This window comes from Taeniopygia guttata, chromosome 21, assembly GCF_048771995.1.
Source record: "Taeniopygia guttata chromosome 21, bTaeGut7.mat, whole genome shotgun sequence".
Taxonomy (NCBI): Eukaryota; Metazoa; Chordata; class Aves; order Passeriformes; family Estrildidae; genus Taeniopygia; species Taeniopygia guttata.
In genome coordinates, this window is record NC_133046.1 from 823,640 (window position 1) to 850,693 (window position 27,054).

At 54.1% G+C, this 27,054-nt stretch overlaps 1 protein-coding gene across 2 annotated transcripts; it reads left to right on the forward strand.

The window, feature by feature from the left end:
* Positions 1–2,959: 2,959 nt before the first annotated feature.
* SPSB1 (splA/ryanodine receptor domain and SOCS box containing 1) lies at positions 2,960–26,479 on the forward strand. Of its 2 annotated transcripts, none has more exons than XM_030289187.4 (3): positions 2,960–3,099; positions 20,993–21,808; positions 24,570–26,479. In XM_030289187.4, exons 2-3 carry the CDS (start codon positions 21,115–21,117, stop codon positions 24,695–24,697), a joined length of 822 nt encoding a protein of 273 aa, XP_030145047.1. In that variant the 5' UTR covers positions 2,960–3,099; positions 20,993–21,114; the 3' UTR covers positions 24,698–26,479. The 2 variants fall into 2 exon arrangements, with proteins under 2 accessions (XP_030145047.1, XP_072773399.1); XM_072917298.1 differs by lacking the exon at positions 2,960–3,099 and adding an exon at positions 19,701–20,681.
* Positions 26,480–27,054: the final 575 nt, after the last annotated feature.

The window sequence follows — 27,054 nt, forward strand, 5'->3', positions numbered from 1 at the left end:
TTCTTCCAGAGATGGGTGGTCTTTCCCTGTCGTCCTGGTGAGTGAAGTTTCAGGGTTTTAGTTGTGCAATGCCACAATGTCACTGCAGTGTTAAATGTTCACTCTGACTCTTCCTATTTTTATTTTTTTTTTGGTGTCTCATCCAGACAAGGCCAGGACTTTTCAAAGCAAGGAGCAGCCAAAGCCCTTTTAAGGTGAGAAGATGGAATCACCCAGTGCTGTGCAGGGTCCTGGAATGGCCAGGCCAGGGAATCTCCCCCGATCCACATTTACATTGCATTTCCATGGACATGTCACCGCAGCACAGAGCTGCTCCACAGCACACGGTGCCCAGAGCTGCGTTTGTGACTCTGAGCTGGCATCTGTGAGCTCAGAGGGTGCAGCTGAAGCTGCAGCTGAGCTGAGCTGTGACTCGGGGCTGGCAGGGCCCCGTGGAAGGTCCCAGAGCTGATTGCCACAGGAAAATCCCACCTGACCCTTCATCCAGGCAGGGAGAGCAGCAGCAGCTCCATGGCAGTGCCCAGGGGAACGCAGAACTGACCCTGCTCAGTGTCCAGGGGAACACAGAACTGACCCTGCTCAGTGTCCAGCACACAGAACTGACCCTGCTCAGTGCCCAGCACAGAACTGACCCTGCTCAGTGTCCAGCACACAGAACTGACCCTGCTCAGTGCCCAGGGGAACACAGAACTGACCCTGCTCAGTGCCCAGCACACAGAACTGACCCTGCTCAGTGCCCAGCACAGAACTGACCCTGCTCAGTGTCCAGCACACAGAACTGACCCTGCTCAGTGCCCAGCACAGAACTGACCCTGCTCAGTGTCCAGGGGAACACAGAACTGACCCTGCTCAGTGTCCAGCACAGAACTGACCCTGCCCAGTGTCCAGCACACAGAACTGACCCTGCTCAGTGCCCAGCACACAGAACTGACCCTGCCCAGTGTCCAGCACACAGAACTGACCCTGCTCAGTGCCCAGCACACAGAACTGACCCTGCTCAGTGCCCAGCACAGAACTGACCCTGCTCAGTGCCCAGGGAACACAGAACTGACCCTGCTCAGTGCCCAGGGGACACAGAACTGACCCTGCTCAGTGCCCAGGGGAACACAGAACTGACCCTGCTCAGTGCCCAGGGGACACAGAACTGACCCTGCTCAGTGCCCAGGGGAACACAGAACTGACCCTGCTCAGTGCCCAGCACACAGAACTGACCCTGCTCAGTGCCCAGCACACAGAACTGACCCTGCTCAGTGTCCAGCACACAGAACTGACCCTGCTCAGTGCCCAGGGGAACACAGAACTGACCCTGCTCAGTGCCCAGCACACAGAACTGACCCTGCTCAGTGCCCAGCACAGAACTGACCCTGCTCAGTGTCCACCACACAGAGCAGCCCTGGCTCAGTGTCCAGCACACAGAGCAGTTCTCCTTTGCAGAGGAACCGCTGCGGGTGCCTTTCCTGGGCTCCTCTGAGCTGCTCTGGAGCCAGCTCTGCCAGCAGCAGAGGGTGCTGCTTGCCTGTGCTGCTGGGAGCCTTTTCCCGGCCCTGTCCTGCCAGAGGAGCCTTTCCAGAGACCCGGAACAGCACGGCTGGGTCTGACACCAGAGCAGGGATGTCCCCGGTGTTTCTGGTCAGCTAGAGTAATAAATTTATTCTGATGTAAATCTGGGGTTTTTTTAAGGAGCACAGTGGCTGGCATAGAGGAACTATTCCCCACAGATATCAAAATATGCTCAACAAATTAGTGATTAACTGTGCTCTTTTTTCACGAGTGCCCCAAGACCATCAGTGATGAGAAATGTCAAGACCCATGCTATTGTCCAATCCCAAAAACCAGTGAGTGCAGCAGCGTGCAGGGGCATTCATTCCGCAGTGACTCAGATGGCAGGCTGCCACCTCCTGAATCACACTTCCTGCAGCTCCTAGGTGGTCCTTGGAGGTATCCCATGCAATACGGCTTGCTGAATTTATGACAATCCTCGGCTTTACAGCTTGAACAGCATTGCTACAAACCAGTCTTTTTGTCTGGAAACACTGAAAAATTAATAATCTCAAAGGGGCACTACAGGGCCAGATTTGTCCAAAGGGTTGGTTTTGGAATTAGGACTGAAATTAACAGAATTGTACTTCCCTGATTTATTTCTGTTAACAAATGAGTCCTTCAGAAGCAAACAGACATTCCCAGGAGTGGTTGAAACAAATCACAGAATCGGTTAGGCTGGAAAAGACCTCTGAGATCACCGAGTCCATCCTGTGACATAACAGCACCACGTCAACCGGAGCAGAGCACAAAGTGCATTCCCTGAACACCTCCAGGCACGGAGACTCCGCCACCTCCCGGGCAGCCCCGTCCCGCCTCCGGTCCCCGTTTATGTGCAGAAATGCGGACCCGTGGGCGTGCGGGCACCGAGGATGGAGCGGGGCCCGAGCGCCCGCCCGGGGCTGGCCGCGATCTTCAGCCGCTCTGGAGCGAGCGTGGGGAACAGCGCGGATCGCACACGGAACGGAACGGAACGGAACGGAACGGAGCCGGCGGCGGGGCGGGGATGGGCACCGGGGCCGCCACGGGCACAGGGACCGCCGCGGCGGGGCTGCGCTGTGCCCCGAGACCGCGACCTCCGCCGGCGGCAGCGCCCCGGCCCCGCTCCGATCCGATCCCGGTCCCGGCCCCGCTCCGATCCCGATCCCGGCCCCGCTCCGATCCCGATCCCGGCCCCGCTCCGTGCCCGGCCCCGCTCCGATCCCGGCCCCGCTCCGATCCCGCTCCGATCCCGGCCCCGCTCCGATCCCGGCCCCGCTCCGATCCCGGCCCCGTTCCGATCCCGGCCCCGCTCCGATCCCGGCCCGGCCCCGCTCCGATCCCAGCCCGGCCCCGCTCCGATCCCGGCCCCGCCCGCCGCCGGCGCTGCCCGGGCGGAGCGGCCGCGCCCCGGGCCGGGCCGGGGGCGGAGCGGGGCCGTGCCGGGCGCTATTTGGGCCATGTGATGCCGGCCCGGCCCCGCTGGGCGCGCCGGAGCAGCGGGCGCGGGGCTCGGCCTGCCCGGGCACGGCACGGCACGGCACGGCGCGGGGCCATGGTCCGGCGGGCAGCCCGGGCACGGTAGGAGCCGGGGGCGGGCGGGGCGGAGCGGGGCGGCTCCGCGGCCTCTCCGCGCTCGGTGCCCGCGGAGCGGTGCCAGCGGAGCGGTGCCAGCGGCGGAGCCGGGGCGAGGCCGAGCGCTGGCCGCAGCCCTGCCGGGGCCCGGCGCTGGCAGCGGAGCGGCCCCGGGACACCGAGCGGGCCATGGGCACCGAGGGGCTGATGGCCCCGGGGCTCCGCAGCCGCGCCGGGGATGCCGCGGGAGGAGCGGCTGCCGGAGCCCGGGGCCGGGTGCGGGTCGGAGCCCGGTGCCCGGTGCGGGTCTGAGCCCGGTGCCGGGTGCGGGTCTGAGCCCGGTGCCGGGTGCGGGTCGGAGCCCGGTGCCGGGTGCGGGTCTGAGCCCGGTGCCCGGTGCGGGTCGGAGCCCGGTGCCCGGTGCGGGTCGGAGCCCGGTGCCGGCTGCGGGTTGAGCCCGGTGCCCGGTGCGGATCCGCGGGCAGACACCGAGCAGCAGTGCCGGTCGCTCCGGCTCGGTAGGGCAGCGGGGCTGTTCGCTCAGGGGCTGCGGTTATCGCGGGGGGCTCCGGAGCGCACCTTACAAGGTCTGGTTACTGTGTCTCTGTTCTCGCTACACAAACCTCTGCCAGTGCAGCGGGGGCTTACATAATCCTCTATCTGGAGGACCTGGAGTGCTGTTATAAGGTCAGTCTTGCTGTAGCCTCCTGCTGGACTATGCCGTGTTTTGTCCTTATTCCCCCGCTAAAGTGGGCAGCCAGGGTGCCTGGTGGCCAGGCCTGATTCAAAAACTGTCAATTGTCTGAGCCATGGCTCGAGATAAGGAAGTTTACAAAATGATTGTAAAATCGGGAGTTGCTCCTTGGAGAGACATCACTTTTTTTTTTTTTTTCCCATGATAGCGATGCAGGATGGCTCAATGAGCCTTTTGTCCCAGGAGTAATCTTTCCCACCCCTCTAACATCTGATTTCTACACCAGATGCAGCGTTGCAAAGCTCAGCAGCACAGACAGCTCAGTCCTGCTGGTGTGAGTTGGCTGCTGCATCGCCAGGACCAAACTGTGCAGTGCCTCCAGGGCCTCACAGTGAGAGTGGTGTGGCTGTGGGATGGTCAGAGTGGCTCTCCCAGCCTGCAAGGAAGGATATTTCCGTGGTGAGTTATGAAGGGAACAGCCAGGAATGCGACAGGGCCGTGCTGCTGTTTACAGATGTGGAGGAGCATCTTCCCTGAGCTGCCCTGTCCCTCCCTGCCTGGCACCGTGCTGGCCCTGCCCAGGCTCTCAGTAGTGGTGCTGATGGATGCATAAAGCAGCAATTTGCTCTTTACCCCCCTGAAAGGCAGGGGATGAGCTGCAGCAGTGGATCCCTCAGGGGATGTTGGGTTGTTGCAGTGCAGCAGCCTTTGCAGCCTCTCTCCTCTGCTCTGGAGGTCACTGAAGTGCACTGTGATGTGCTTTGGAGCTTGTTTGTAAACTGCTGGATGCTGCTGAAACGTGGGCTGGTGTTCCAGGAACTGGCCAGCTGCTACGTGCTGCATTTGTGTGCAGTCACTGCTGCTGCTGGATGTGGGGAATGGCCTCTGCTTGTTGCTCTCCTGTGGCTGGGTTGTTTTTTTCCCCTGGACCCTATTTCCTTCCCTCAGAAAAAGTGAAAGCAGTCTGCAAGGTCTGCTTGTCTTGTGAGAGCTAATTAAGAATTCATTAAGTTCCTGGAATTAAAATCTGTATCTAATAAGCCACTGAGGAGACTGTGCCAGGGTTTGGGACTGAGTGCAGACAGTGCTGACAGATAATACTCCAAGTCACAAGGTACCTTTTGAAGAACACGAGATGTGGATTGGAGCATGTTCTGTGGCTCTCTGAGGTTTGTGTCCTGCTCAGATTTTGTGGCTGATGCCTCTGCATACTCTGGAATTGGCATCTGATGGGCTCTGAGGCCAGTGCAAGTGGTGGCTGCAATTTTGGGCTTTAGTCTACTTGTACTTCCTGAGCCTGGAGTCACCCAGGGCTGCTGCTGACAAGGGTGAGGATTGACTGGGGCTGGCAGGGAGTACCAGTGAGGTGATTTCAGCTGGGCTGAGCTTATCTCCATGTCCTGTGGCAGGAGCCTTGTACATGCATTAACTGGCAGAGTAGCTCAGCACGCCAGCAGTGAGGAGCAGCTGACAGACCTGCCTGAGCTGTGAGCTTCCCAAAGCTGGGCTGTGGCTGCCTGCCCTCCTTGGTGTTTCCAGGTGTGTGGTGGAGCTCATACCCACGGCTTACCCTGCCAAGTCACGAGTCAGACCCCAGCTGCTGTCAGCCAAAGCCGTGTGATGCCTGCAGAGTAGAAGTGAGTAAGTGTCTGGTACCAGGCTGCAGTCACTGGGTTCCTCTGCTGGTGGCCTTTGCAGAATGAGCTCATGTCAAGGTGTTGACTTACTTTCAGTTGCTGCACTGCTCTGGGAAACAAAGAAATCTTCCCTTGAGTTGCTCCATGTGAGTAACTGCTATAGCTGTCTCTGTTTCCATGAATAATTGCTGGGGGAAGAGTGCACTTGTCCTTAACAAAGATAGGATGTGGGCTACAGGTAATGGCCAAATACTCTCTGCTGAGTGTGAGAAAACATAGCTAAAAAATAATAGTTTCCAAGCACATGGTGGGGAAAATGTGCTGCTGTTAAGGGTGTTTTCCCAGGGACTGCTAAAACATCCATTCCCTTTTAACTCTGTACTGCTCTGCCCTTAATGGTAATGCTTTGGAAACTCCTGGGATAAAGTAAATTGATCTGTGGCACTGGTCAGAAAATTCTCTTGCAGACTAAGTGGTTTTTACAGCCAAAAGAAAAATCCTTCTGGGTGTTAATTTAGTACAGGAACTGCTTTTATCTGTAGCTCTGGGGTGGCATGAGCTGCCTGAACTCCGGAGCGTTTAAGGGAAGGAGATACAACAAAAAATTCCCTTAAGATTGGTTTGGTGTGGGGCAGTGGGGAAGGCACTGACAGAACCCTGAGCTGCAGCATGAGCCCTGTCCTGCTCCCAGGGAAACTGAGTCAGCCTGGGGGCTGCAGGCTGCCCTGGCAGAGCCCTCCAGGGCTTTAGGAACCTTTATCTCTTTAGGAAAGAGGAGAGGGAAGGTGTCCTGGAGCACAGGAGGAGCGTTGCAGGTCAGATTCAGAGCCTTTTGGGTTAGCATCTTTTTCTCATTTAGGAGAGAAACAGCCACATGGCTTTGCCTTAGGTATTTTCCTTAATGCTGGAGGGTTTTGTCCACTGATATTTCCTTGTCTCATGGCTTTGTGAGTTTTTTCTGTTCTAGAACATGGGAAGACAGACTTCAAGTGAAGCGGTGCTGCTGCTGTATAACAGTAAAACTTCCCCTGGGAGGAGAGAGTGACACATTTCTTTGTTCTCTTACAAAGCTTTCTCTTTAAGGAAAAGCTTTTTACTTAAACTAACAAACAAAAGGACCCCAACAACCAGCACATCTGCCAGATACCAAAGTGAGAGCAATGGAGAGCTTTGGGGCAGAAGGTGGTGATGTCTGAATGGAGTTACCAAACATGGGCTTTTTCTTTTAGCCGGGAAGGGGAATCTGATGAAGCCTCTAAGTCAGAGCAGCTGTGTGGATGCTCAAACTGCTTTCTTTGGAGAGCTGGTATGTTATCAAGTCAGGAATCTGTCCTGAGGAGATCCCAGATGGGGCCTTGACACCATAAATGTACAAAGGCACTCAGTTGCACAAAAACTGCAGAAACAACTTCGTCCTGAAGAACGTGAGCCACAGATGGTGAACTGCCAAGAAAAGCAAGCAAGGGGTAAGGCCGGGCTGCTCTCTACATGAGAAGGCTACATTGGTCTCAGATGTTTAGAAATTCTTGGTTTAAACTTCTGCAGGCTTCTCCGTGGATAAATTCTGGTTTGAATGGCCTCTTGTAAATTCAAATCTGCTTAATGCAGAGATGTGAAAAATGCCTGCACCCTAGCTGTAGTGTCTGGAGGTTAGTAGCAGGCCCTGGAGTTTGCCAAAGTGTGGTTCTTGCCCTGATGCCCTAATTCATTGCTGGGTGGCACCTCAGGCCCCCTGGCTCTGTGCTGCAGGGAGGGCAGCATTGCTGCTCAGGGAGAGCAGAGCAAGAATGACCCTTGAAATGCTTCCCCACAGCAGCCTGTGCTCCTTCCTGCTGGGTGTGAGGGGTGCATGGGCTGTGCTGAGCTGGCAGCAGCCCCACATGGAGGATCCCCTGTGATATTCAGTCACCCTGTGCTATTTTGAGGCTAAACCAGTCATGGCTGCATGTGGACAGTGAGGGAGGGCTTGCTTTGTCCCACACTAATCCCAGGGCAGTCATGCATTGGGGCTTGAAGGTTCTGGAGGTGCCCATGGAAAGAAATGCTCAGCACAGTGTGAGCAGCTGGTGAGGGTGAGCTGAGCTGGGAGGGCTCCTGTCCGTGTCCCAGGTCCTGGAAGCTCCAACAGCTGCAGAATAAACCTGCTGACCCCTGTGCTGAGAAGGGCTGTGGACAAAGCCCCCTGTGTATTTAAGGTAGGAGAATGGGGTTTGGGCTTAGGGTCACTCAGGTGGAGAGGAAGGTGTTACAACCAGCCCTTCCTCAGAGGCATGTGCTCCTATGTTACTTGGATTGGGCTGTCTTCAAACTTGGCAAAAGCACCAACTGATCCTCAGTCTAGACTGGCTTTGAAAGCATCCCTGGCCTCGTGGGAATCTCCCTTTCAAGGTGCAAAGCAGCACAGCAGAAGGCACAGCAGGGATTGTATTGGCATAAAACCCTTCTCAACAGGAAAACGTTCCGTGTGCTCTTAAATCTTGTTTTGGCACGTTTGAGAGGACCACAGAAGGAGTCTGTGCAGAAATGGTGTCTGACCCAGGCTTGTGGTGCCACAGGTGTCAGGTGGAGGCCCTGGGGCCCAGGTGGGCAGGGCAGGGTGGCAGCAGGGACAAGGTGGCTTTGCAGGGCCCTCCGTGGACCCCTGTTTTACCTGACAGAAGAGCTGGGCAGTCCAGTGATCAGTGCTCAGATGGATTTCTCTAGAGGGAACAGCTCCACAGGCAGCTCTGCCCAGTCCTGGCTGGGATCTCCAAGGGATTGGCGTTACCTGGAGGGGGTTCAGTGCCCTTCCACTGAACGTCAGCAGTAGCAGTGTGATGAGCTGACTGCAGGAATAAAACCACAAGGTGAGTTTAGTCTGCTGTGAGGTTTTAGTGGAGGGAAAGGCTGCTGGATGTGGTGGCTCCGTTTGATGTTCCAGACATTGGATATTGCAGACAGTTTAATCTGTCCCGTGTTTGGGAGGTTGTGGTGCACTGGGTGGTGGGTGGCAGTGGCTTTCTCATTGCTTTCAAAGCCGTGTTTGCACACAGCAAATCTTGGCCAAGCCATCCAGCCTCCTCCGAAGGAGGAATCAGAACTTCAGCAGCAGCCAAGAAACAGCTGAACACGCTTTGAGACTGAGCAGCCCCAAAAAGACAGAAATCCACACACTGGAGACAGCATAGCTGCCTTATCTCTACTATTCTTGATCTCTAAACTTTGAAAAAGCAAGGCAGCTTCTCTTTTGTGCTTGTTCCTGAGCGTGTCGAGTGCATCTTGCTTAAGAACAGATCCCCTGACTGCTTCTACAAGGCTTCTTCATCTCTATTTCCCAACTTCTATTCATCTGTCTCAAACCTGGTTTTCTGGCTGGAAACTTTCCATTGATGTCACGGGAGCTTTGCGTGGCCCACATCAAACAGCTGGGTTCACCAGGAATTAAGTGACTCTACAAATGTTTGTGTTCAGCTCTTATTTGGAAGGCATGCTGCCTTGTGAGGACCTGTGGTGGCTGTGGTATGCAGGGAGGATAGGTTGGCTGTACAGCTTTTGTCCTGCCTTTGAAGGCTGGAAGTGCTGGCAGCTGCTCAGTGCCTCAATAAGGCTCAGGAGCGTGTTTCATCCCTGCCTCCTGCCCTGGTTCTTGTCTCCAGCTCTGGAGAGGTTTCTCAGTGGGTCACCTTCATGTCACCCAGATGCCCAAGTCTGGACAGTGACAGCAGAAAGCTGTTGGCCTGAGTACAGGTATGGAATTTTGTTGTTTGAGAGGGGAAAGCCACAGTTTAGTCTGCTGAGGAGCCCCAGGGAGGGGAGGAAGGAAGGACACGTGTGTTCTTCAGACACTGCTTACTCAGGCTTCTGTGGTGGTGTCAGAGCGTTTGGAAGGGGGGAACAGAAGGGATAAAAACCACCTCAGCATTCCCTGTCACCTCCAAAGAGCTCAGTGCTGAGCAGTGGCTGCCTGTTCCTCCCTGCAGGATGTTGTGCCCTGAGCTGCAGCTGAGTCTTGGCACACTGGAGGTGCTGAGGAAGCCACTTGGAATATCACTTGATTTACAGAGCTCAAACTTGCGAAGCTGTTGCTTAGGAGTGAATTTATGAGTGTGTCCTGGTAAGACTAAGGGGCAAATTTCACCCCTTGCCACTTGAACCAGTATTGCAGCTCCTGTGAGCAATGCTGCAGTGCATGTCTTGGTCACTTATTTTGGCAAAAACGTTTGTTCTGTGTATTACCACAACTGCTATTTCCAGGAAAAAGTTGCTCTGGGATAGCTGGCCACCTTTCAGATGTCCCCTAAAAGCAGCATGTGCATTCCTGCAGCCACAGTTTGTATAATGTGCTTTATCCTCTTCATTTTGGTGCGCTCTGCACTTGCAAATCTGATTTGTCTGGTTGAGCTTTTGCCCGGATAAAACTTCAAGCAGGCAAGCTAGAAAAGCTTCTCAAAATTTCTGCTTCCTGAAGCCTTTTGGTGGATGATTTAGGAAGCCAGCCAAAGCTTTTGGGTCGCCCTGCCTTTCTCAAACAACGCAGCAACTTCCAGGGACCCTTTTGGGTGATGGGGAGAGCAGAGCATTGCATCACACCGAGACTGTGCTCGCTGCCAGCTCCAGTGAGATGTGCAGTGTCTCTTCCTAATTATGGGATGTCGTCCCAGGTCCATTACAGCTAAACACAGAGTCCAACCGTGTCATTAAACTGTTTTGGCTAATGACAAGTCAGAAACCCGGCATCATCCCAGCGTGCTGTGCCGTGGGGAGCTGCTGAGTGTGTTCCAGTAAAGCTGGCAGTGTGAGCTGTCTCTTGTGCAATCTGTCTGCCAGGAATTCCTCTTCCTTCAGCCCTTGGGAGCTGCTGGGCCATCCCTGCTTGCAGGAGTGTGCTCCTGCTCAGGGAGGGCTCCCCTTGCCCAGCCTGCTGCTGGAGTGCTTTGCAGAATGTTGACAAATGTCTGGGCACTGGGCTGCTCCGTGTTTATCCAGCTCTTTCCTTGGGTTTTTGCTCCTGCAGCCAATGTTTGAGTCCCACAGCTCCTGGCAGCTGCTCAGGAGTGGGAGGTGAGCAGCACATCTCGCTGGGGGCTGGCAGCGGGCTGGGCCAGGCAGGGTGCACTGTGCACAGCCATCCTCCCTGCCTGCAGCTCCAGACCCTTCACAGGTCACAGGGAGCAGCTTTCCACACTCCCTGCTGCTCAGGGGCAGCCTGGGGATCCCTGCCTCACTTCTTCCACCGCAGCAGGGATGATGCTGCTGGAGCCCCTGCAGGGTCAGGCTGTCCTGGGCAGAGCAGAAATGTCACTGCTCTGCAAACCCTCTGTGCCCAGGCACCCTGGGGCTGTTCTGCCACGCTGTCAGAGCTTCCTTCTGCCCTGGGAGATCTCCAGGAAACTCTGGAGGCTTGGGGCAGGCAGAAGGAGCTGGAAGCTGAGCCAGGGATGTTGTGGACTTGAGCAAGCCGAGGTTCTGGGTGACCCTGCTATAGCAAGCTTGGATTTGTCTGGACTCTTCTCCTCAGCTGGCTGCTGCAGTGATTGGAGAAGAGAAATCGCATCTTCTGGCTATGTTGTTGGATTTGGAAAGGGTTTTTCCACAGCTTTTGTTATGTTTAAGGGTGGTTGTTGTTCTCAGATTAAACTTGAATAGAAAACATAAGGCTGCTGCCAGCTTTCTGTCACAGACACCTTTTATCTTGCATTCATCTCTTCCAAGCAGATGCTGCTTTCATTTCTTCTACTCTTTTTTTTTTTTTTTTTTTTTTTGCTACAGGACTAAAATTAACAGCCCTTTGATGCAGAGGAAGAAACTGTATTTCAAAGCAAAGTACCTAGTTAACTTTGATAATAAAACTGCTGGTTTTATCTTGGAGGTAATTCCGTGTTCCTTGGAAACAAATCTGAGAGCTGGAAGCTCCTGAACCCTGCTTGCTGTGGGTGAACACGCAGATCCCTCCTCACCTGGGAGCCCTGGTGGGTTTTTTGGGGTGGGAGGTGCAGGGGAGGCTGCAGGTGGGAAAGGAGGTGTCAGACAGGGGTGGTGGTGTCTGCACAGGGTTCCTGCGTGTTCCTGTGAAGTTGTCAGGGGGTGCCAACCACAGCCTGAGGTGTGGAGGGATGGGGGAGCACAGCCCTTCAGTGGCACTGAAGCAATCTGTGTCAGACAGAATTGTTCCTTCCTGCCTTCAAAGCTCCAGCGTGAGGTCCATGTGAGTGTCCAGCTTTGGGCTTTCATCTTTTCCACTCGGAAAGAGGAGCCCTGCTCCTGCAGTGCTTCCCAGAGGTGATGTGAGGGCTGCTCCCAAGGGGCAGCTGGAAGCCTCAGAGGGAGGAGATTGTGAATGCAGGCCAACCCAAGGGTAAGAAATGATGGTGTCTGACTCAATTCAGAAGGCTGAATTGTTTCTTTACTATAACTGTGCTAAAATACATTAATATACTGTTTAAAAGGAGGATACTAAACCTACATACTGCTTTCTCTGACTCCATCTCTAACTGTTCCACAACTTGTGACCCTCTCTGAGAGCCCAGCCCCAGGTGGGTTGGATTGGATTGGATTGGATTGGATTGAATTGGATTGGATTGGATTAGATTGGATTGGATTGGGTTGGATTGGGTTGGGTTGGATTGGATTGGGTTGGATTGGATTGGCCATCAGCTCAAACAATCCTCACCAGAATCCAACCAAGCAATCACCCCAGGTAAACAATTCTCCAAACACATTCCACATGGGAAAACAAGGAGCAGAAATAGGAATGGTTTTCTCTTTCATTTCTCTCTGTGCTCCTCTATGAAGAATCCTGAGAGGGAGAGGAATGTGCTGCCACAGGAGCACAGCTGGTGGAGAGGGCTGAGCCACAGCCCTGCTGAGTACCAGGGAATGGAGAGCTCCTAACCTGGGCAGGGCTGGCTCGGCCAGTGGCCAGGGCACGGAAGAGAAGGTGATGTTGTCACCATTAAACACTTACCAGAAGTGTTTGATGCTGTGCAGGGCATGGTCCAGGATTTCATTTCAGAGCAGGGGCAGGGAAGTACCTGCTGGAACTTCCAGGCTCGCTGAGGGACGCCGTGGGAGGTGTTTTTCCCTGTGGGCAGCTGCTGGAGGCACTGGAGGATCTGACAGGCTCTCGGTTCTTGCTTTAAATGCCTTCCCAGCTGAGTGAGGAGCCCCTGCTTTGGGCACATTGCAGGGTGCTGACTTCTGAAAACATCCTTTTCTAAAGTGAACAGAATGGTTTCCTAAACAGCACGAAAAAAGTCACTTCCTCAGTGACTCAGCTGTCTCCCCTTGTGAGACTTTTGTCTTCAGTGGTGACACCCTCAGACTCCACAGACCTCAGGACGGGAAGAACCTGAAGCTGCAGTTCAAAGAGTGAAAGATCCACTGGGGCTTCACACACAAGGCTGCAACCTCAGTCCTTTTTTTCAGCCCTCAGGGAGCCCAGCATGGAGAGATCTGGGTAAATATTCCAGAGGAATGCTGAGTTTTTCCTTGTGCCAAGGTAAGGCAGTAAGGCATGTGAACTGTGTGTGTTGTTAGAGTCACTTTGTGTGTGGTGTCAAGGCACCGACAGCTGGGACAAGGGGTTGAAGTCACTTGTTTAGGATTTATTTGACCTGAGAATTAACACAAAGTTTAACCTGAAACTGGCTGGTTAAGGATCTGGAATGACTTGGACAGGGAGGAAGATGCAAACCCCAAGTATGAGAAGCTCTGTCACCATGCAGCTGGCCAAGCTTTGGAACAGGTTGCCCAGAAGGGTGGACAGGCTCTGGTTTTGAAGGTTTACAGGAGTAAACTGGTGACAGAGAAAACAGGATGGGAGTGCCAGGGAAGCAGGGATGGGGCACAACTTCAGTTCTGCACCACGAGGCCCAGATTTTGCTGAATGTGCTGCTCTGGCCTCTGAATCAGAGCAGCACCCAGTTCCTGGTGCTGCAAGAATCTGCTTGGAGGGAGCAGGGACTCTCTTGCCATGGACCAAGAATTGTCTGTTTCCAGTGCATGGCCCAGATTTCAGCGATGCTGTTCCTGTAGTGATGAGCAGTACCAGACACTTGCACAACTTCCCCTCTGGCAGGGATGTATTTGATGTAAATACATGTGCTGCAGCTTCAGACACAATAAACCTATTTGGGAGTAACAGGCTGAGTAATCTGGTGCTTGGCAGCTGCTCTGTTGTGGGGATTTTTGCTTTACTGTTAGCAGTGCTTGTGACATCTTTAAATGAAAAAAGGAAGAGACAGTAACTGAACAACCTTAATATTAAAATAGCTCCAGCTACAACTGCTTTACCTGAGAGAAGGAATCCTGCTGGCTCTGTGTCTCCTGAGCCAGGATATTGTGTTGCCTTTGGGAGCAGGGACTGAATCCTCACACTCCGCTGTGGATGTTTTCAAACCATCTGTTTGAGAAATGCTCTGCCCTGCCTGGGGAGGGACAGAGGGGGTTCTGGTAGGTGACTGAGAACATGGATTTCTGTTAAAAAATGAACTCAGTAACTGCTTTCAGGGGAGAGCAGTGCCTTGTTATCAAAAGTCTTGTCCTGATGGGTTGGTGATGGTGTTGGCTAATCTCACAGTCATAGCCAAAAAAGTGCTTTTGATGCAGGAGTGGAAACTCTGGGCAGAGGTAGAAACATCAAACTTCATTCTTTCCACCCACTGCTCCCCTCGTTATCAGACAGAACTAATGAATCCAGATTGCTAAACAGAGATGAGGGATGGACAGTGGGCAGTGTCTGCTGCAAATTAAGTGGGGAAATAACAAAAAGCAGGGAGGTGTTGTGCAATAGGGTGGTTTAGTCTGGATTATGTGGGCTCCTTTAATGCAAATAGTTCTGAACATAAACATTTACTGTTTAAAATTCATGGTGGCTTAATTGTGGAGGAAATGCCTCTCTAAATGCAGCCTGTCAAATGGCTCCAGTGCTGGAGGGAAAAGCATTCAGCAGGGGCAGTTTGGCCAGGCCTTTGAGTGCTGCTGGGTTATAAAACTGGGGGTTGTGTCTGCCATGTGCCAGGGGTAGATTTCAGCCTTAAAGGGTTCTGAGGCTGCTTCTGGAAGCAGGGCTTGTGTGCAAACTCTCAGCACCACCTGGAAAATCGGCTGAAGGGGGCTGGACAGCTACAGGGGTGTAAGGAGGGTGAACCTAGGGATGTGAACCTCTGCCTGGACCTTTCTTCCTGCTGCTTGTGTGACTAATTTGTGATGGCCCTGAGTCTGCAAGCAGGCTGTGGACACATCTCTTGGGTGCACCTGAGGAAATGGGGGTGTGTGAAAGGTCTGTGCCTTTCACACCACGTACAGCCCCTGGTGCTGTCTCTGCTCAGCCTGAGCCTCCTGCTGCTTCCTCCAGAGGAATCTCTGGCACCATCAGTGTCCCCAGCAGGACCCCAGACCCTGGGCAAGGAACTGGACCATCAGAGCAGGGTGAGGGCTGTGCTGCTGCTCATGCAGAGCCTGGGCTCAGCAGCAGCAATTGTTTAACCTGCAGAGCTCCTCGTGCTCCTGCTGTCCTCACAACACCCAGGACAAAACTTCTGCCAGGTGGTTTTGGAAGAGACAAAAGAACTGCTTGAGGGTCCTGGCCTAAGTGGGTTGGCCAGAGGAAACTGGACCAGCAGTGCCTCATGCCAAGAACATGATTGTTGCAGACAAATGACTGCAACCTGCCTGTGAGAAGCGATTTTAAAGAGTCTCGAGTTGTGCCTGGCCTTTAATGTGCAGTTGACATTCACAAGTTACCTTATGCAGAACTGGAAGGAGCCTGATGACCTTTGAAACATCCACTAAACTTCCTCTGTGAGGAAAACCAGCCCGAGTTCACTTGTTTCATTTAAAGAAATGCCTTTTCTCTGCAACCAAAATTGCTGATTGTGACCTGCCTTCAAAGGGAGCGAAGATCTCTGGCACAAACTTCTGGAACTCCTTCTGAGTTGCTTCCATCATTACAAATATTTTGCAAAGTAAACTCTCTCCTGTTGCTCAGAGTTGTTTTCTGCCAGATTATGCAGCATTGCAGTTTGCAGGAACTGGCTGGGTAGGTGGACACTGGAAATTTGTTTAAGTGTCTAGCAAGTGGCTTGGTTGGGGATGGGTGGTGGTTATTGCTTCAGGTTTTCATTTGCTCAGCTGTGCTGCTCTGAGTAACCCAAATGCTCTGCTCTGGAGAACCAGACCCTGGAGGGATGGGCACTGCCAAAATAGCCAGAAATCTCCAGCAGAGCTGCCTGGATGTGCCAGGCGAGGAGGGAGGGGGGCTGTGTTCACACAGCTGCCTCTGGTGGCTGCAGGTCCTGGCAGGTGAGGAGGGAGGGGGCTGTGTTCACACAGCTGCCTCTGGTGGCTGCAGGTCCTGGCAGGTGAGGAGGGAGAGGGGCTGCGTTCACACAGCTGCCTCTGGTGGCTGCAGGTCCTGGCAGTGCCAAGCTGCTCCTGCCTTCCCTGCAGGGCTCAGGGTGGGTTTGCTGGGCCAGCAGAGCCCTGGGGCTGTTTGCTGTGCTGCCCTCCTCTCCCAGATCACCCTGCAAACCCCAGGGCTTGTCCCTGGCACATCTCCACATCACTGTGGACTTTTGCTTTGCTGGAGCATTTTCCTCTTTGCTGGGGCTTTCCTCCTTCCTCAGCTCCTCTGTGCCCAGCCTCTGATGTGTGGCTGCAGTTTCACTTTCTGTGCATGGAGCCCTGCCAGAGCTGGAGCTGCTGCCAAGCTGCTGCTCAGGAGGTGGGGCTCAGCAGGTGCCCCCGTGCCAACCTGCTGCACGTGTGGGGCTGCCAGGACCTGCCAGGGCTGCCAGAACCTGCCAGGGCTGCCTGCCCAGTGCTGATTCCAGCTGCAGCACTCCGAAACTCGCCCTGAGCGCGTTGTTGGTGCGGCTGTTCTGTCACCTCTGCTGGAGCTGCCCCAGCAGCACAGGTGAGCTGCCCCTCCCCAGGTGTGGATCAGTGTTCAGGGGTGGCAGGTGCTGAGGCCAGGATGCTGCTGAAGTGATTGCATCAGTGCTGGGTGTGTCAGAGCCCACCTGAGCCAGGTGTGTCAGAGCCAGGTGTGTCAGAGCCCACCTGGGCCAGGTGTGACAGAGCCCTCCTGGGCCAGGTGTGTCAGAGCCAGGTGTGTCAGAGCCAGGTGTGTCAGAGCCCACCTGGGCCAGGTGTGTCAGAGCCCTCCTGGGCCAGGTGTGTCAGAGCCAGGTGTGACAGAGCCAGGTGTGTCAGAGCTCACCTGAGCCCAGGTGTGTCAGAGCCCTCCTGAGCCAGGTTCTGCAGCAGGCACAGACACACCGTGCAGGTCACCTGCTGTGTTTCTGCTGCTCGGGACTCACAGCAGGGAAATGGAGTGTCCTGGCTCTGTGGGGCTGAGGTTTGGGTGCTCTCAGAGGCTCCTTCCCTCGTCACCCCACCTCAGGGGTGCTGCAGCACTGCTGATCCACCTGGGCTTTTATGGAGTCATCTCCGAGATCCAGGGTCTGTTCTCAGCCCCACTGGGGGAGGAGGGGAAATCCCTGGTGTGGAGCAGTTCTGAAGAAGGGGAGGTGTTGTGAAGGGTGTTTGGGGGGTTTCTGGCGTGTTGGCTGTGCACATTCCTACCTGCCAGCAGGTCAGCCAGCAGAATGGGAGCTGGGTGGCACCTCTGGCTATTGCCTTGCAGGGTGAACATTCAGCCCAAGAAAATTAAATTAACTGAGTTGTCCTCATGCTTTTCTAGTGAAATCATGGAAACCTGAGCAAATCTACCGTGGGTTTCTTAGCCTCATTCCCTGGTGCTGTCTGGGATCCTTTGCTTCAGCTCCCAAAGCTGTAAGCAAGTCAATGACCATGTGCAGCATATATATGTCCTTTTCTCCTCCTGAGGTGTGTTCCAGGCTGGCAATCTCTAGGGCAGGGCTCTGATTCATTGTCTGCAGAGCACCCCGAGCCTGCGAGGTGTTTAAAGGTTTGGCCTCTTATCTGTACGAGTACACCTAGTGAATTTTATGGGAAGGAGATAAAGCCACAGTAAACTGACTTGAAGAAATAAAGTAAAGCTGGATGAGGAATCAAGGAGTTGAGGATCCTTCGTGTGTTCCTGTTGATGGTGCAGAGCAAGGGGTGTGCTGTGAGGGGCCAGAGTTGCTGAGCAGCACAGGGAAGCTGGGCACCAGCTCTGCTCTGCCACGTGCAGTGGCTCACTGCAGAGCTGTGTTCTCCCTGTTTAACAGCAGGACTTTGCCTTCCAATGAAATGTCTCTGCTGTCTCCTGCCTTGATCTATTTGCAGCAAGCAGCTGTTTTGGAACCTGGCATTTCCTTCTAGTATGGCAAACTGACAGCTTGCTCTGAACGGCTGCATGGAAGGGAGGTCTAATTCTCACTGACAATAGCAGTGAGTGCTTTTCTCTGAGACACCCTTAGGATCTCACTCCTCAGTTTTTAAGCCCAGGTTAACAATAGAACTGGAAGTAGCACGGGAAGAGGAGTGAGCATCATGGGGATGTGCTGGTGTTGGTAAAGCAGACAGAGTTGCAGCAAGCCTGAGCTGTTGATAAGATAGATAAAAGCACTTTCAGTGTTTACATTTGTACTTAAACCTGCAGCAGCTCATTCCCCAGCATATCTTCTCATTTATGGCTGGCTGTGTCTCCTGTGGAGCTGCCCAGGGCATCAATCCATTCATTTCCCAGGAAAAGCCTTTCTGTCTCCCTCCTGCTGCGTGAAGAGGCTTTTCCTTTTCAGAGCTGAGGGCACAGTTGTGTTCTGGCTGCAGGGCAAGGTGGCCCTTGCAGTTCTAGAGCAGGCTGGTGCCAGGGGCTGTGAGCAGGATCACTGCCCTGCCCTACTAAGGAGCTGGATTGCACTTCAGCCCTGGCATGGGGCGATGGCCCTGGCCTGCTCTCACTCTGACCCACCCTTTGCTTTCAGTCTTTTGCCTTTCTTCACCCCTTTCTCTTTATTCTGGCCGTTGTCTTTCACCTGCTGTGAGCCTGGGAGAGGCTCCTGGGCAGAGTAGGTGATGTGTGCCTGGTTTGAGATCTGCCCCTGGGGCAGAGCGGCACTCGGGGCTCCCCTGCCCTGCTCTCTCACTGGGCTGATTCCCTTTCTGCTGCAGCAGCCTGAGGAACATGATGAAGCTTATGTTGGCAAAAGGCAAAAAGCGACAATGAACAAGGCATTGTTTTGCTAATGAAGAGCACAGTTGCATTCCCTTACTTCTCCTGAGTATTTTGTGCTTCAAAGAGGTCTGCAGCAGTACTCCTGCTTTGGTTTGGTTCTTGTTTCCTATGCCGTGGTGCAGGAAACCTCTGCCTCTCCTCCCTCTGCCAATGTTTTGTTCCCTTATCCTAATCAAAATTCCAGCAGCTGAATTTGCCCGTGGACTTCCACGTGTGCCTTGCCAGTCCCTTGTTGACAGCTCCTGTCTGTGTCACTGAGCCCTGGAATGCCAGGGAGGTCACCTGGTGCTTCCTGCAGGGCACCAAGGGTTCTGTCTGGGCTCTGCCCCAGCCTGAGCAAACAGCTGTTCCAGCTGTTCAGAAATCCCTGCTTTGGGGCAGCGTGCAGGTGCCTCTCCCAGGGAAGCTCAGCTGGTGTCTGCTCTGGCTTGTTCATGGCATGGCTGGGTTGGAGATGCTGCTGCTCCTCGCAGAGCCCCAGGGGCTGTGAGCCATGGTGCCACCGAGCTGTGGCAGGGTGGGGCACTGGCATCCCCTGGCTGCCCTCCCTCAGCTGCTTCTGCTGTTATTGCTGGTTTTCAGCTGGCACCTGTTGGAATCTGGGCTATTGATGATTCCCAGATTGTAGAAAGTCTCTGTCTGTCAGCCCCGCTGCCAAAGCAGAAGCCATAATTTGTCTGTGCTGTTTCAAGGTTGTTTATTCTGTTTATCTCTAACATGTTCTGCTGCCCTGCCGCAGCTCTGTCCTGCAGGGCAGCGTGTGGGGCTCTGCCCTCAGTGGCATGGTACAAACATTAAATACCACAAACTACCTGTGCTGGATTTACAATAACGTGCCAATATCTGTCACCTACGTTGGACAGTGTGTCCCCAGCCTGAACCAACAGAAAAATGCCAACACCACAGTGAAACATGGAGGGCATGAAGAAGGAGAAAAAGGACAAGGCACACCCAATTTCCTCCATCTTGTCCCCTTTGAACCCCTAATCTAGAATCCTAAAATTTTACTTTTGCACCCGTGCCACACTTAATTATTACTCATATCAAACACTCAGAGCTTGTAATTGATCCTGTAAGATTGAAAACTCTTTTCCATGGACAGAGATCACAGCCAGTGTCTCTGGGGGCTCTGTCCAGGGGGGTTCCTGACCCCTGCCAGGGTCCCAGACCTGCCAGGGCAGCCAGAGGGAAGCCCTGGATTCCCACAGGGGACCAGCTGGCTTACACACTCCAGGATTTGTTTGGATGTTGTGGATGGTATTTATTTAACTTCCAGGATGTGGTTATCAGCAGCTGATAACATGCTTGGGCCTATTTAAATGGCATCTTCTGTCTCAGTGCCCAACATCTGAGGTCCCTGAATAGTTTGAAATAGCTGCACTGCAGCCTGTGCTTTGGGATGTGACTTTCAAAGAATCTCAGGCATTTTCCTCTCCATTTATGATTTTTTTAAAAAGTAGGTAAGGAAATAAAAAGTAGTCTTGACTCTTGTTACTTAAGAATTGGGATTTAGCTCACTGTTCCAATGGCACCCCTTGGCAGGAAAAGCCTGTAGGGAAGCTGCTGAATTCAGCCCTAACCCAGAACATACATGAGCCTTCCCTGTTCACCTTCTAGCTGAAGCCTTGCTGATGTCCAGTAATCTTATTTTTAAAGCAGATCTGATTCATGCTCTGCTTTCTGTGCCAGATGAGGTCCTTGGTTGTGAGTAAGTGTTGTGACTGTAGCTGGCAGGAGCGCCGCATGATTGCCTCACTTCAGGAAATGTTAAAATAACACTTTTTTTTCTTAGAAAGCTCATTTGCACCCCTCCCACTTCTAATTCTCCTAATAGCTGCCCCCAGTTTGGCAGCTGTGTGACAGAGGGCTGTTTGTGTTGCTGAGTGAGAGCAGAGACACTGGAGTGGACGCAGTGCTGGAGCAGAGGTGCGCAGAGCGAGCGAGCATCCCTGGCCAAGCTGGCTCCAGCCTCTCCGAGGTTCCTCTGCAGCCTGGAAGGAAAACTGCTCAACTGTGAGAAGGATCTCGCTCCTCCCCCTGGTCTCTGCGACTGAAGCTGGGGATTTTTTTCCTCTTGGAGAAGAGAAGCTGCCCCAAGCGAAGCTGCTCACTTGAGACAAGCCAGGCAAAGGTTTCTCTGCCCTTGGCTGCCGGGGTTCAGAGGGGCCGGGAGCTGCTGGGATGAGTGTCCCCCAGGGCTGGACCCAGCAGCTTGTGCCTGCTGCTCTGCACTTGCAGCCAGGCCCCCGAGGTACTCAGCAGAGCTTGGGGTGAAGAGGATTGTCTCCTCAGCCCTGTGGCAATGTGTGCAGCCCTCGCTCAGTGGTGGAAAGGAGCACACGGCGTTGGGAGTGCAGACGAGCGCTGTGCTCTGTGAGTGTGGCACATGGGCCGAGTGTGCTAATGTTTAACTTGTCTCTTGTTTTTCTTTCCATCCATTAGGCAACACTGAGGGCTGCACATCTCACCAAAGCCTCCCAGCAACCTTGTCTGCAGGGCTGGATGACAGCAGGAGCTGCCAGGTAAACCCATGAGCCTGTGAGGAGGCGAGCTCAGGACGCACCATGGGCCAGAAGGTCACGGGTGGGATAAAGACCGTGGATATGAGGGACCCTGTGTACAGGCCATTGAAACAGGAGCTGCAGGGACTGGACTACAGCAAGCCCACCCGGCTGGACCTGCTGCTGGACATGCCCCCCGTGTCCTACGAGGTGCAGCTGCTGCACTCGTGGAACAACGACGACCGCTCGCTGAACGTGTTCGTCAAGGAGGACGACAAGCTGATATTTCACCGGCACCCGGTGGCCCAGAGCACGGACGCCATCAGGGGCAAGGTGGGCTACACGCGGGGGCTGCACGTCTGGCAGATCACCTGGGCCATGCGCCAGCGGGGCACCCACGCCGTGGTCGGGGTGGCCACGGCCGAGGCCCCCCTGCACTCCGTGGGGTACACGACGCTCGTGGGCAACAACCACGAGTCCTGGGGCTGGGACCTGGGGCGCAACAGACTCTACCACGACGGCAAGAACCAGCCCAGCAAAACCTACCCCGCCTTCCTGGAGCCCGACGAGACTTTCATCGTGCCCGACTCCTTCCTGGTGGTTCTGGACATGGACGACGGCACCCTGAGCTTCATCGTGGACGGGCAGTACATGGGGGTCGCCTTCCGAGGGCTCAAAGGGAAAAAGCTCTACCCGGTGGTGAGCGCCGTGTGGGGCCACTGTGAAATTCGGATGTGCTACTTGAACGGGCTCGACCGTGAGTATGAGTCCTGTGCTGGGCTGTCCTGGGGGATTTCCCCTTTCTGGAGGGGTGAGGATTGGTGTCAGCAGTGGCTGCACGCCTGAGCTGTCCCCAAGGCACCCTGCAGGAGCAGGCAGGGCTTGGGCAGGGGCTGTGTGAGAGAAGGTGATGCCAGTTTGTCCAGCTAGGATGGGAAACCTTGTGCTGCCACCAGAAGAGCATTCTGCTGACAGCTGCATTACTGGCACTGGAATCCTGGTGTCTCTTTACAGAAAACAGTCTCTGACACAATCCCCTTCCTTAAAGAGAACGTTTAAAACCCCTTGTGGGCAAAAACAGGGACAGATCTTCCCATCTAAGAAAATGGGACTGTTTTCCATCTTTCAGACGAGCAGCTCACTTCCCTGCCTCTCTCAGAGCAGGGTGTGCTCGTTCCTAGCAGGGGGCTGGATGCTGTCGTCAGCCCAGCTTGCATGCCAGCCCTTTGACTAAAGGCACATCAATCTCGAGCTAAGCTTAGTAATAAATCTGGCTGTCCAAATGTGCTCAAGTCTGTTATCTCTCATAGTCAGAAGTTCCCATGGGGCCAGACTGTGACTCAGTCCTCTGGGTAGGGTGGAGGAGAGAGGTGAAGGAAGTGGATTAAAATCTGGATTTATGCTGCTAGTGAAATAAATTTGGCAGTATTGGTATGAAGAGTAGTTTCCCCTGCATTCCAGGACAGTGTCTGCTCAAGGGCTGTAGCACACTGAGCTCTTCTGTTTGTGCTGGAGGTGTCCTGATGCTGGCCCAGCACTGGTAAACCCCGAGTGCCACAGAGCTGCCACCAGGCACCAGAAACCCGAGCTGTCAGCATGCCCAGGAGAGCCTTGCCAAGGGGCAGGAGCAAAACCTGCAAGTGCTTTGAGAAATACACTTCAACTCTGCAAGACCAAACAGAGAGCTCTTGGCAGAGCATTTTCTCACCCAAAGGAAGCCCAGCTCTTTCTGCCACGACAGCTCAAAGAATGTCAGCAGCTCCAGGAACCAGGTTTTGCTGGAGGGACAACGCCAAAACCTGCAGCTCCGCTCAAAGGCAGCAAAGTCTGAGGAGCTGCTGGCACAGAGCTGCACTCAGCCAGGAAAGGGCCACCTCCAGGGCTGGAGCTGGTTGTGAATCGTGGGCAGCAGGCCAGCAGGGACGGGATGCTGTTCTGGCACAGGGGGAGAGAAGGTGTCTGGCTCTGAGCACTTCTGAGCGCTCAATAGCAGCACTGTCCAGTGCTTGTGGTGCCTGTGAACGGGAGGTGGGATGTGGGTGTGCTGTGTCAGTGCACACTGGGTGAGCTCAAACCTCTCCTCTGCAGGCCACTGAGCTGAAATGAATTGTCCTGTGGGTGTCTCAAGGCTCTGGAGGTCAGGCCCCTGTGCCAGTGCCTCTGTGCCAGCTGTCCCTGAGCAGGGCAGAGCTGGGGCAGGCTGAATGCAGCCAGCTTGTGCCCCAGTGCTTTCAGAATCAGCTGCACTGGGAAGTGCCAGAGGAGAGCTGCCAGTGCTGGGGCTCTGCAGTGTCCCAGCCCCAGCAGAGCTGCAGTGTGCTGCAGGAGCCCCAGTAGAGCTGCAGCGTGCTGCAGGGACCCAAACAGAACTGCAGTGGGCTGCAGGAACCCATCCCTGTGGCTGGCAGCATGGACCCCGGGCTGGTGAGGAGCAGCCAGCCCAGTTTGGGTGGCACAGCCCCGACACAGAGCAGGAGTGGTGGTGCTGGGGCTTGGCAGGTGCCATGAGCAGTCAGGTTCATTTGGTGTGGAGCAGGGCAGCTGGAGGCATCCACCAAAGCTGCTGGAAACTGCAGCTTCTCAGCCAAGCTGGCTCGTGCCTGTGGGTGCTTCGAGGTGTCTGGGAGCAGAGGAAGCTCTGGGAGGTGCAGCAGAGCCCCCAGGCACAGGAGCATGGCCAGTTATCTGCTTTGGGATGTGTCAGCCCTCACTGGGGGCAGCACAAACCCCTGAGGCCTCAAGGTGAGCTCAGCCAGGCTGTGAGGAGTTGATGTGAGCTCCCTCCTGTGCAGCTGGCAATTTTTAGCTCTGGCTTTGACCTCAGTCCCCTCTGTGCTGTGAGTGACTCCTCAGCAGCCAAGGGCCCCATGTGCCATTCCTGAAAAACTTGTATTATCTTGTTCAGGGTTTTAAGTACAGGATGCAGAAAAAGATAGCCAAAGGCTTGTATCCTTCCCAGCTCTGACAGGAGGGACTGCTCTGCTGGGAAGTGTCACGGTGCAGCAGTAACATGAACCTTTGACAGATGCCTGTGTTTTCTTGGGAGCTCTGCAGCATAACTGGAGGGGCTGGCAGCTGCTCCCCTCCTGTATGAGATAAGGATGTGTGTGAGCAAAGTGCTGCTCTGGGGGTACCCAGACCCCGTGGCACCCTGGCTGCTGTCGCCTTTTCCCTCAGTAACTCTTACAGCAGCTTCTGGACTCTGCAGTAAGAGGCACGAGGCAGAAGATGTGATCTGACCAGAAGGGATGGAATGGCAGAGGAGGCCCTTGTGGCTGGTGTTGTTGCAGGGCTGTTTCACACACACACACACACACGTGTGGCTGCAGCAGCCCACAGGAACCTGCTGGAGCGTTTGGGGAGCTGAGCCGAGTGGCCCAGGAGCTGCAGGGGGGTTCAGTGCCCTGCTCAGGGTGCCAGGGGGTCAGAAGCAGCAGGGTGAGTGCACCTCGTGGGGCTGGGCTCTAACCTCTGGGCTCTAACCTCTGGGCTCTAACCTCTGGGCTCTCTCTTCCCAGCTGAACCACTGCCTCTGATGGACTTGTGCCGGCGAGCCGTGAGGCTGGCGCTGGGCAAGGACAGGCTGGCCCAGATCCCCACCCTGCCCCTGCCAGCCTCCCTCAAGAGTTACCTGCTCTACCAGTGACCCCGTGCTGCAGGACCGAGCAGGACCCGAGGGGATGGAGCTGCCCACCGAGCCCTGGGCTCTCCAGGCTGGAGCTGCCTGGCCGGAGGATTTGGCACCAGTTTCACCTGCAGCTGCTGCAGCCTCCCTCTGCCCTGTGCTTTGTTCCTTGGCAGTCACAACAGGAACATTGGCACAGGCTCTGGGCTCCCCTCTCCTCCTGTGGGTTCGAGGGGAGTGCTTCTTCTGTACCAGCTAAAGGGAAGGGTGATAATGAAAGAATAATACTAAAAGTAAGAATTAAAGCATAATTTGGGGGAAGAGGAGGCATTAGGAATAGAAATGTTAAGGCCACGTGCTGAGAATGGAAAGGCTCAGGATGGCCAGCAGAGTTGTAAAGAGTCTGGAATACCATAAAGAATTAATTGATGGGTTTTTAAAAGCCAAAAAAATTTAAAAGTACAGCCCCGAGCCCTGAAACACCAAAACCAAGAGCCCTTCTTCCACCAGGACACTTGCTGGCTTGGAGAAGGTGGCTGTGTTGCTGATGTCTGTATCTGTGCTGGGACTCCTCACCCTGCTGTGTTGCTGTTTCACAGGTTGTGCCTCCTGCTTTTTGTTTACCACCAGTGCTCCTCCTGCTCCATGCTCTGCTCTGCTCCTCCTGCTGGCTTTGACAGCTGATTTTGCAGTCAGGCTGTGCCTCCCTCCTGCCTGAAAGCTGCAGCTTTTCTGTGGGACCCCTGGCGGGTGTGGGACAGGGAAGGACAGAGCTGTGCAGCAGGGTGGGAGCGTGCTGAGCTGTGTCCCCCCACGCTGAGGCTGCAGAGAAACCCTCACCTTCTCTAAGGGCACTGCCAGGGAATTCTCTCCCTGAAAAGCTGCTCAGATTGACCCAAGCCAGGTTGGTTCTGTGCCAGAGCAGCCTCACCTGCAGGTCCCTGTGCCCTGCTGGGTGCCCAGAGGCTGTCCCTGAGCAGGGCTCCCACAGGTGCCACCAGCAGCAGGGCAGATCAGACAGCCCAGGGGCGATCTTCGGGTCCAGCAGGAGGAAACTGAACCTCTCCAGAGCCGGGCAGCAGGAGAGAGCTGCAATAAACAGGACAAGCAATATCAGCACATCCCAAATAGATCCTCAGTAGCCAGGTAAAGGGGATGACACTCCTTCCTTAGCAGGAGCTGCTCTCTTGACCTCTCCACAGGTTACTATGCTGCCTTTCTGGGGTTATTTTGCACATTTCTTTGTGTTTGTTGTTTTTTTTTTTCCTTGAAAAATGTTTGTGTGATTGTTTTGTTTTTGCTTTTGAGTTATCCCCTTGGTTTTGTGTAGGTACAAATGAGTTCAGTTGAAAATGTTAATATATATATATGTGGGGTGTATGTATAAGAACATGTTTTAAACAGCTGCTGTAGGGTACCTTTTTGAAAATAAACTACTTGCATAGTATATTTTTTAAAGCACAGAGTTGGTGCCAAGACTGGGTGGGGTGTGATGTGCCCCTTTTTTATTCTAATATTATATGAGATTTTTTTTCAACGTAGGGGTTTGTACTAGTTTCTGTTGCAGGGTGGGCCACAAAATTCAGTGTGTGTGGAGCCCTGCTTGGTTGCCTTCAACTTGAACCAGTGTCTTCCAGAACTCCAGGGAAGGAACTGTGTTCTCCCTACTTCTAATGCTCTTTGTGCTCCCTCATTTCCATCTCTCCTCACCTCACCAGGACATGACTCTGTACAGTTTAAAATCCTTTCTATTTTATGACTGTAGATAGTACTCAGTAACCTAATAAACTTTATTAAATATTACTTGGTGATGGGTTTTACTTGCAGGAACTGATCGGATTTCTCTGTACTTTGTTTCTACACGAGCAGTGAGTTTATTCCCAAGGAGCCTGCCCAGACAGGCAGAGCAGGGGCATTGTCTGTGCTTGGAAGAAAAACAGTTTAAAGCTGGCATCTAAAAGGTGTGCACTAACAGGGTGGTGGGGAGGGAGGGCTCAAAAAAAGGCAAGTGCTTTCTTGCCTCTTGTCTCCAGTCAGGACAAGATTTGGTTTTTTTTGTTTTTTTAACTTTTGGGTGTCTCTTACCTGTGGAAAAGCACATGATGAAGAGGAGGGTTTGTAGCTGCTGAGCTTCACCACCCAGCCAAGGCAGGGATCCCAGCTGTGGTTTGCTGCAGGATGCTCTGCCTTTGTGCCTGCTCTGCCCAGCTCCCTCGCAGTTGGGGCTGGGAGTGGCTGGAGGGTGCACAGAGCTCAGGAATTAGTTCATGCTCAGCTCCAGACACCCAAACAGCCTCGTGTTCCAGCTGCATGGAATATTTGAAACAAATGACCTGCTCGGGGCTGGGAGCCTGCAGTGTTTATGTACAGCGCCGTGG

Excerpts from the sequence above, each read along its gene's own strand:
- SPSB1 (XM_030289187.4), top strand. The coding sequence starts at position 21,115 with ATGGGCCAGAAGGTCACGGGTGGGATAAAGACCGTGGATATGAGGGAC. Across the intron at positions 21,809-24,569 it reads CTACTTGAACGGGCTCGACC|CTGAACCACTGCCTCTGATG; the intron begins GTGAGTATGAGT and ends CTCTCTTCCCAG.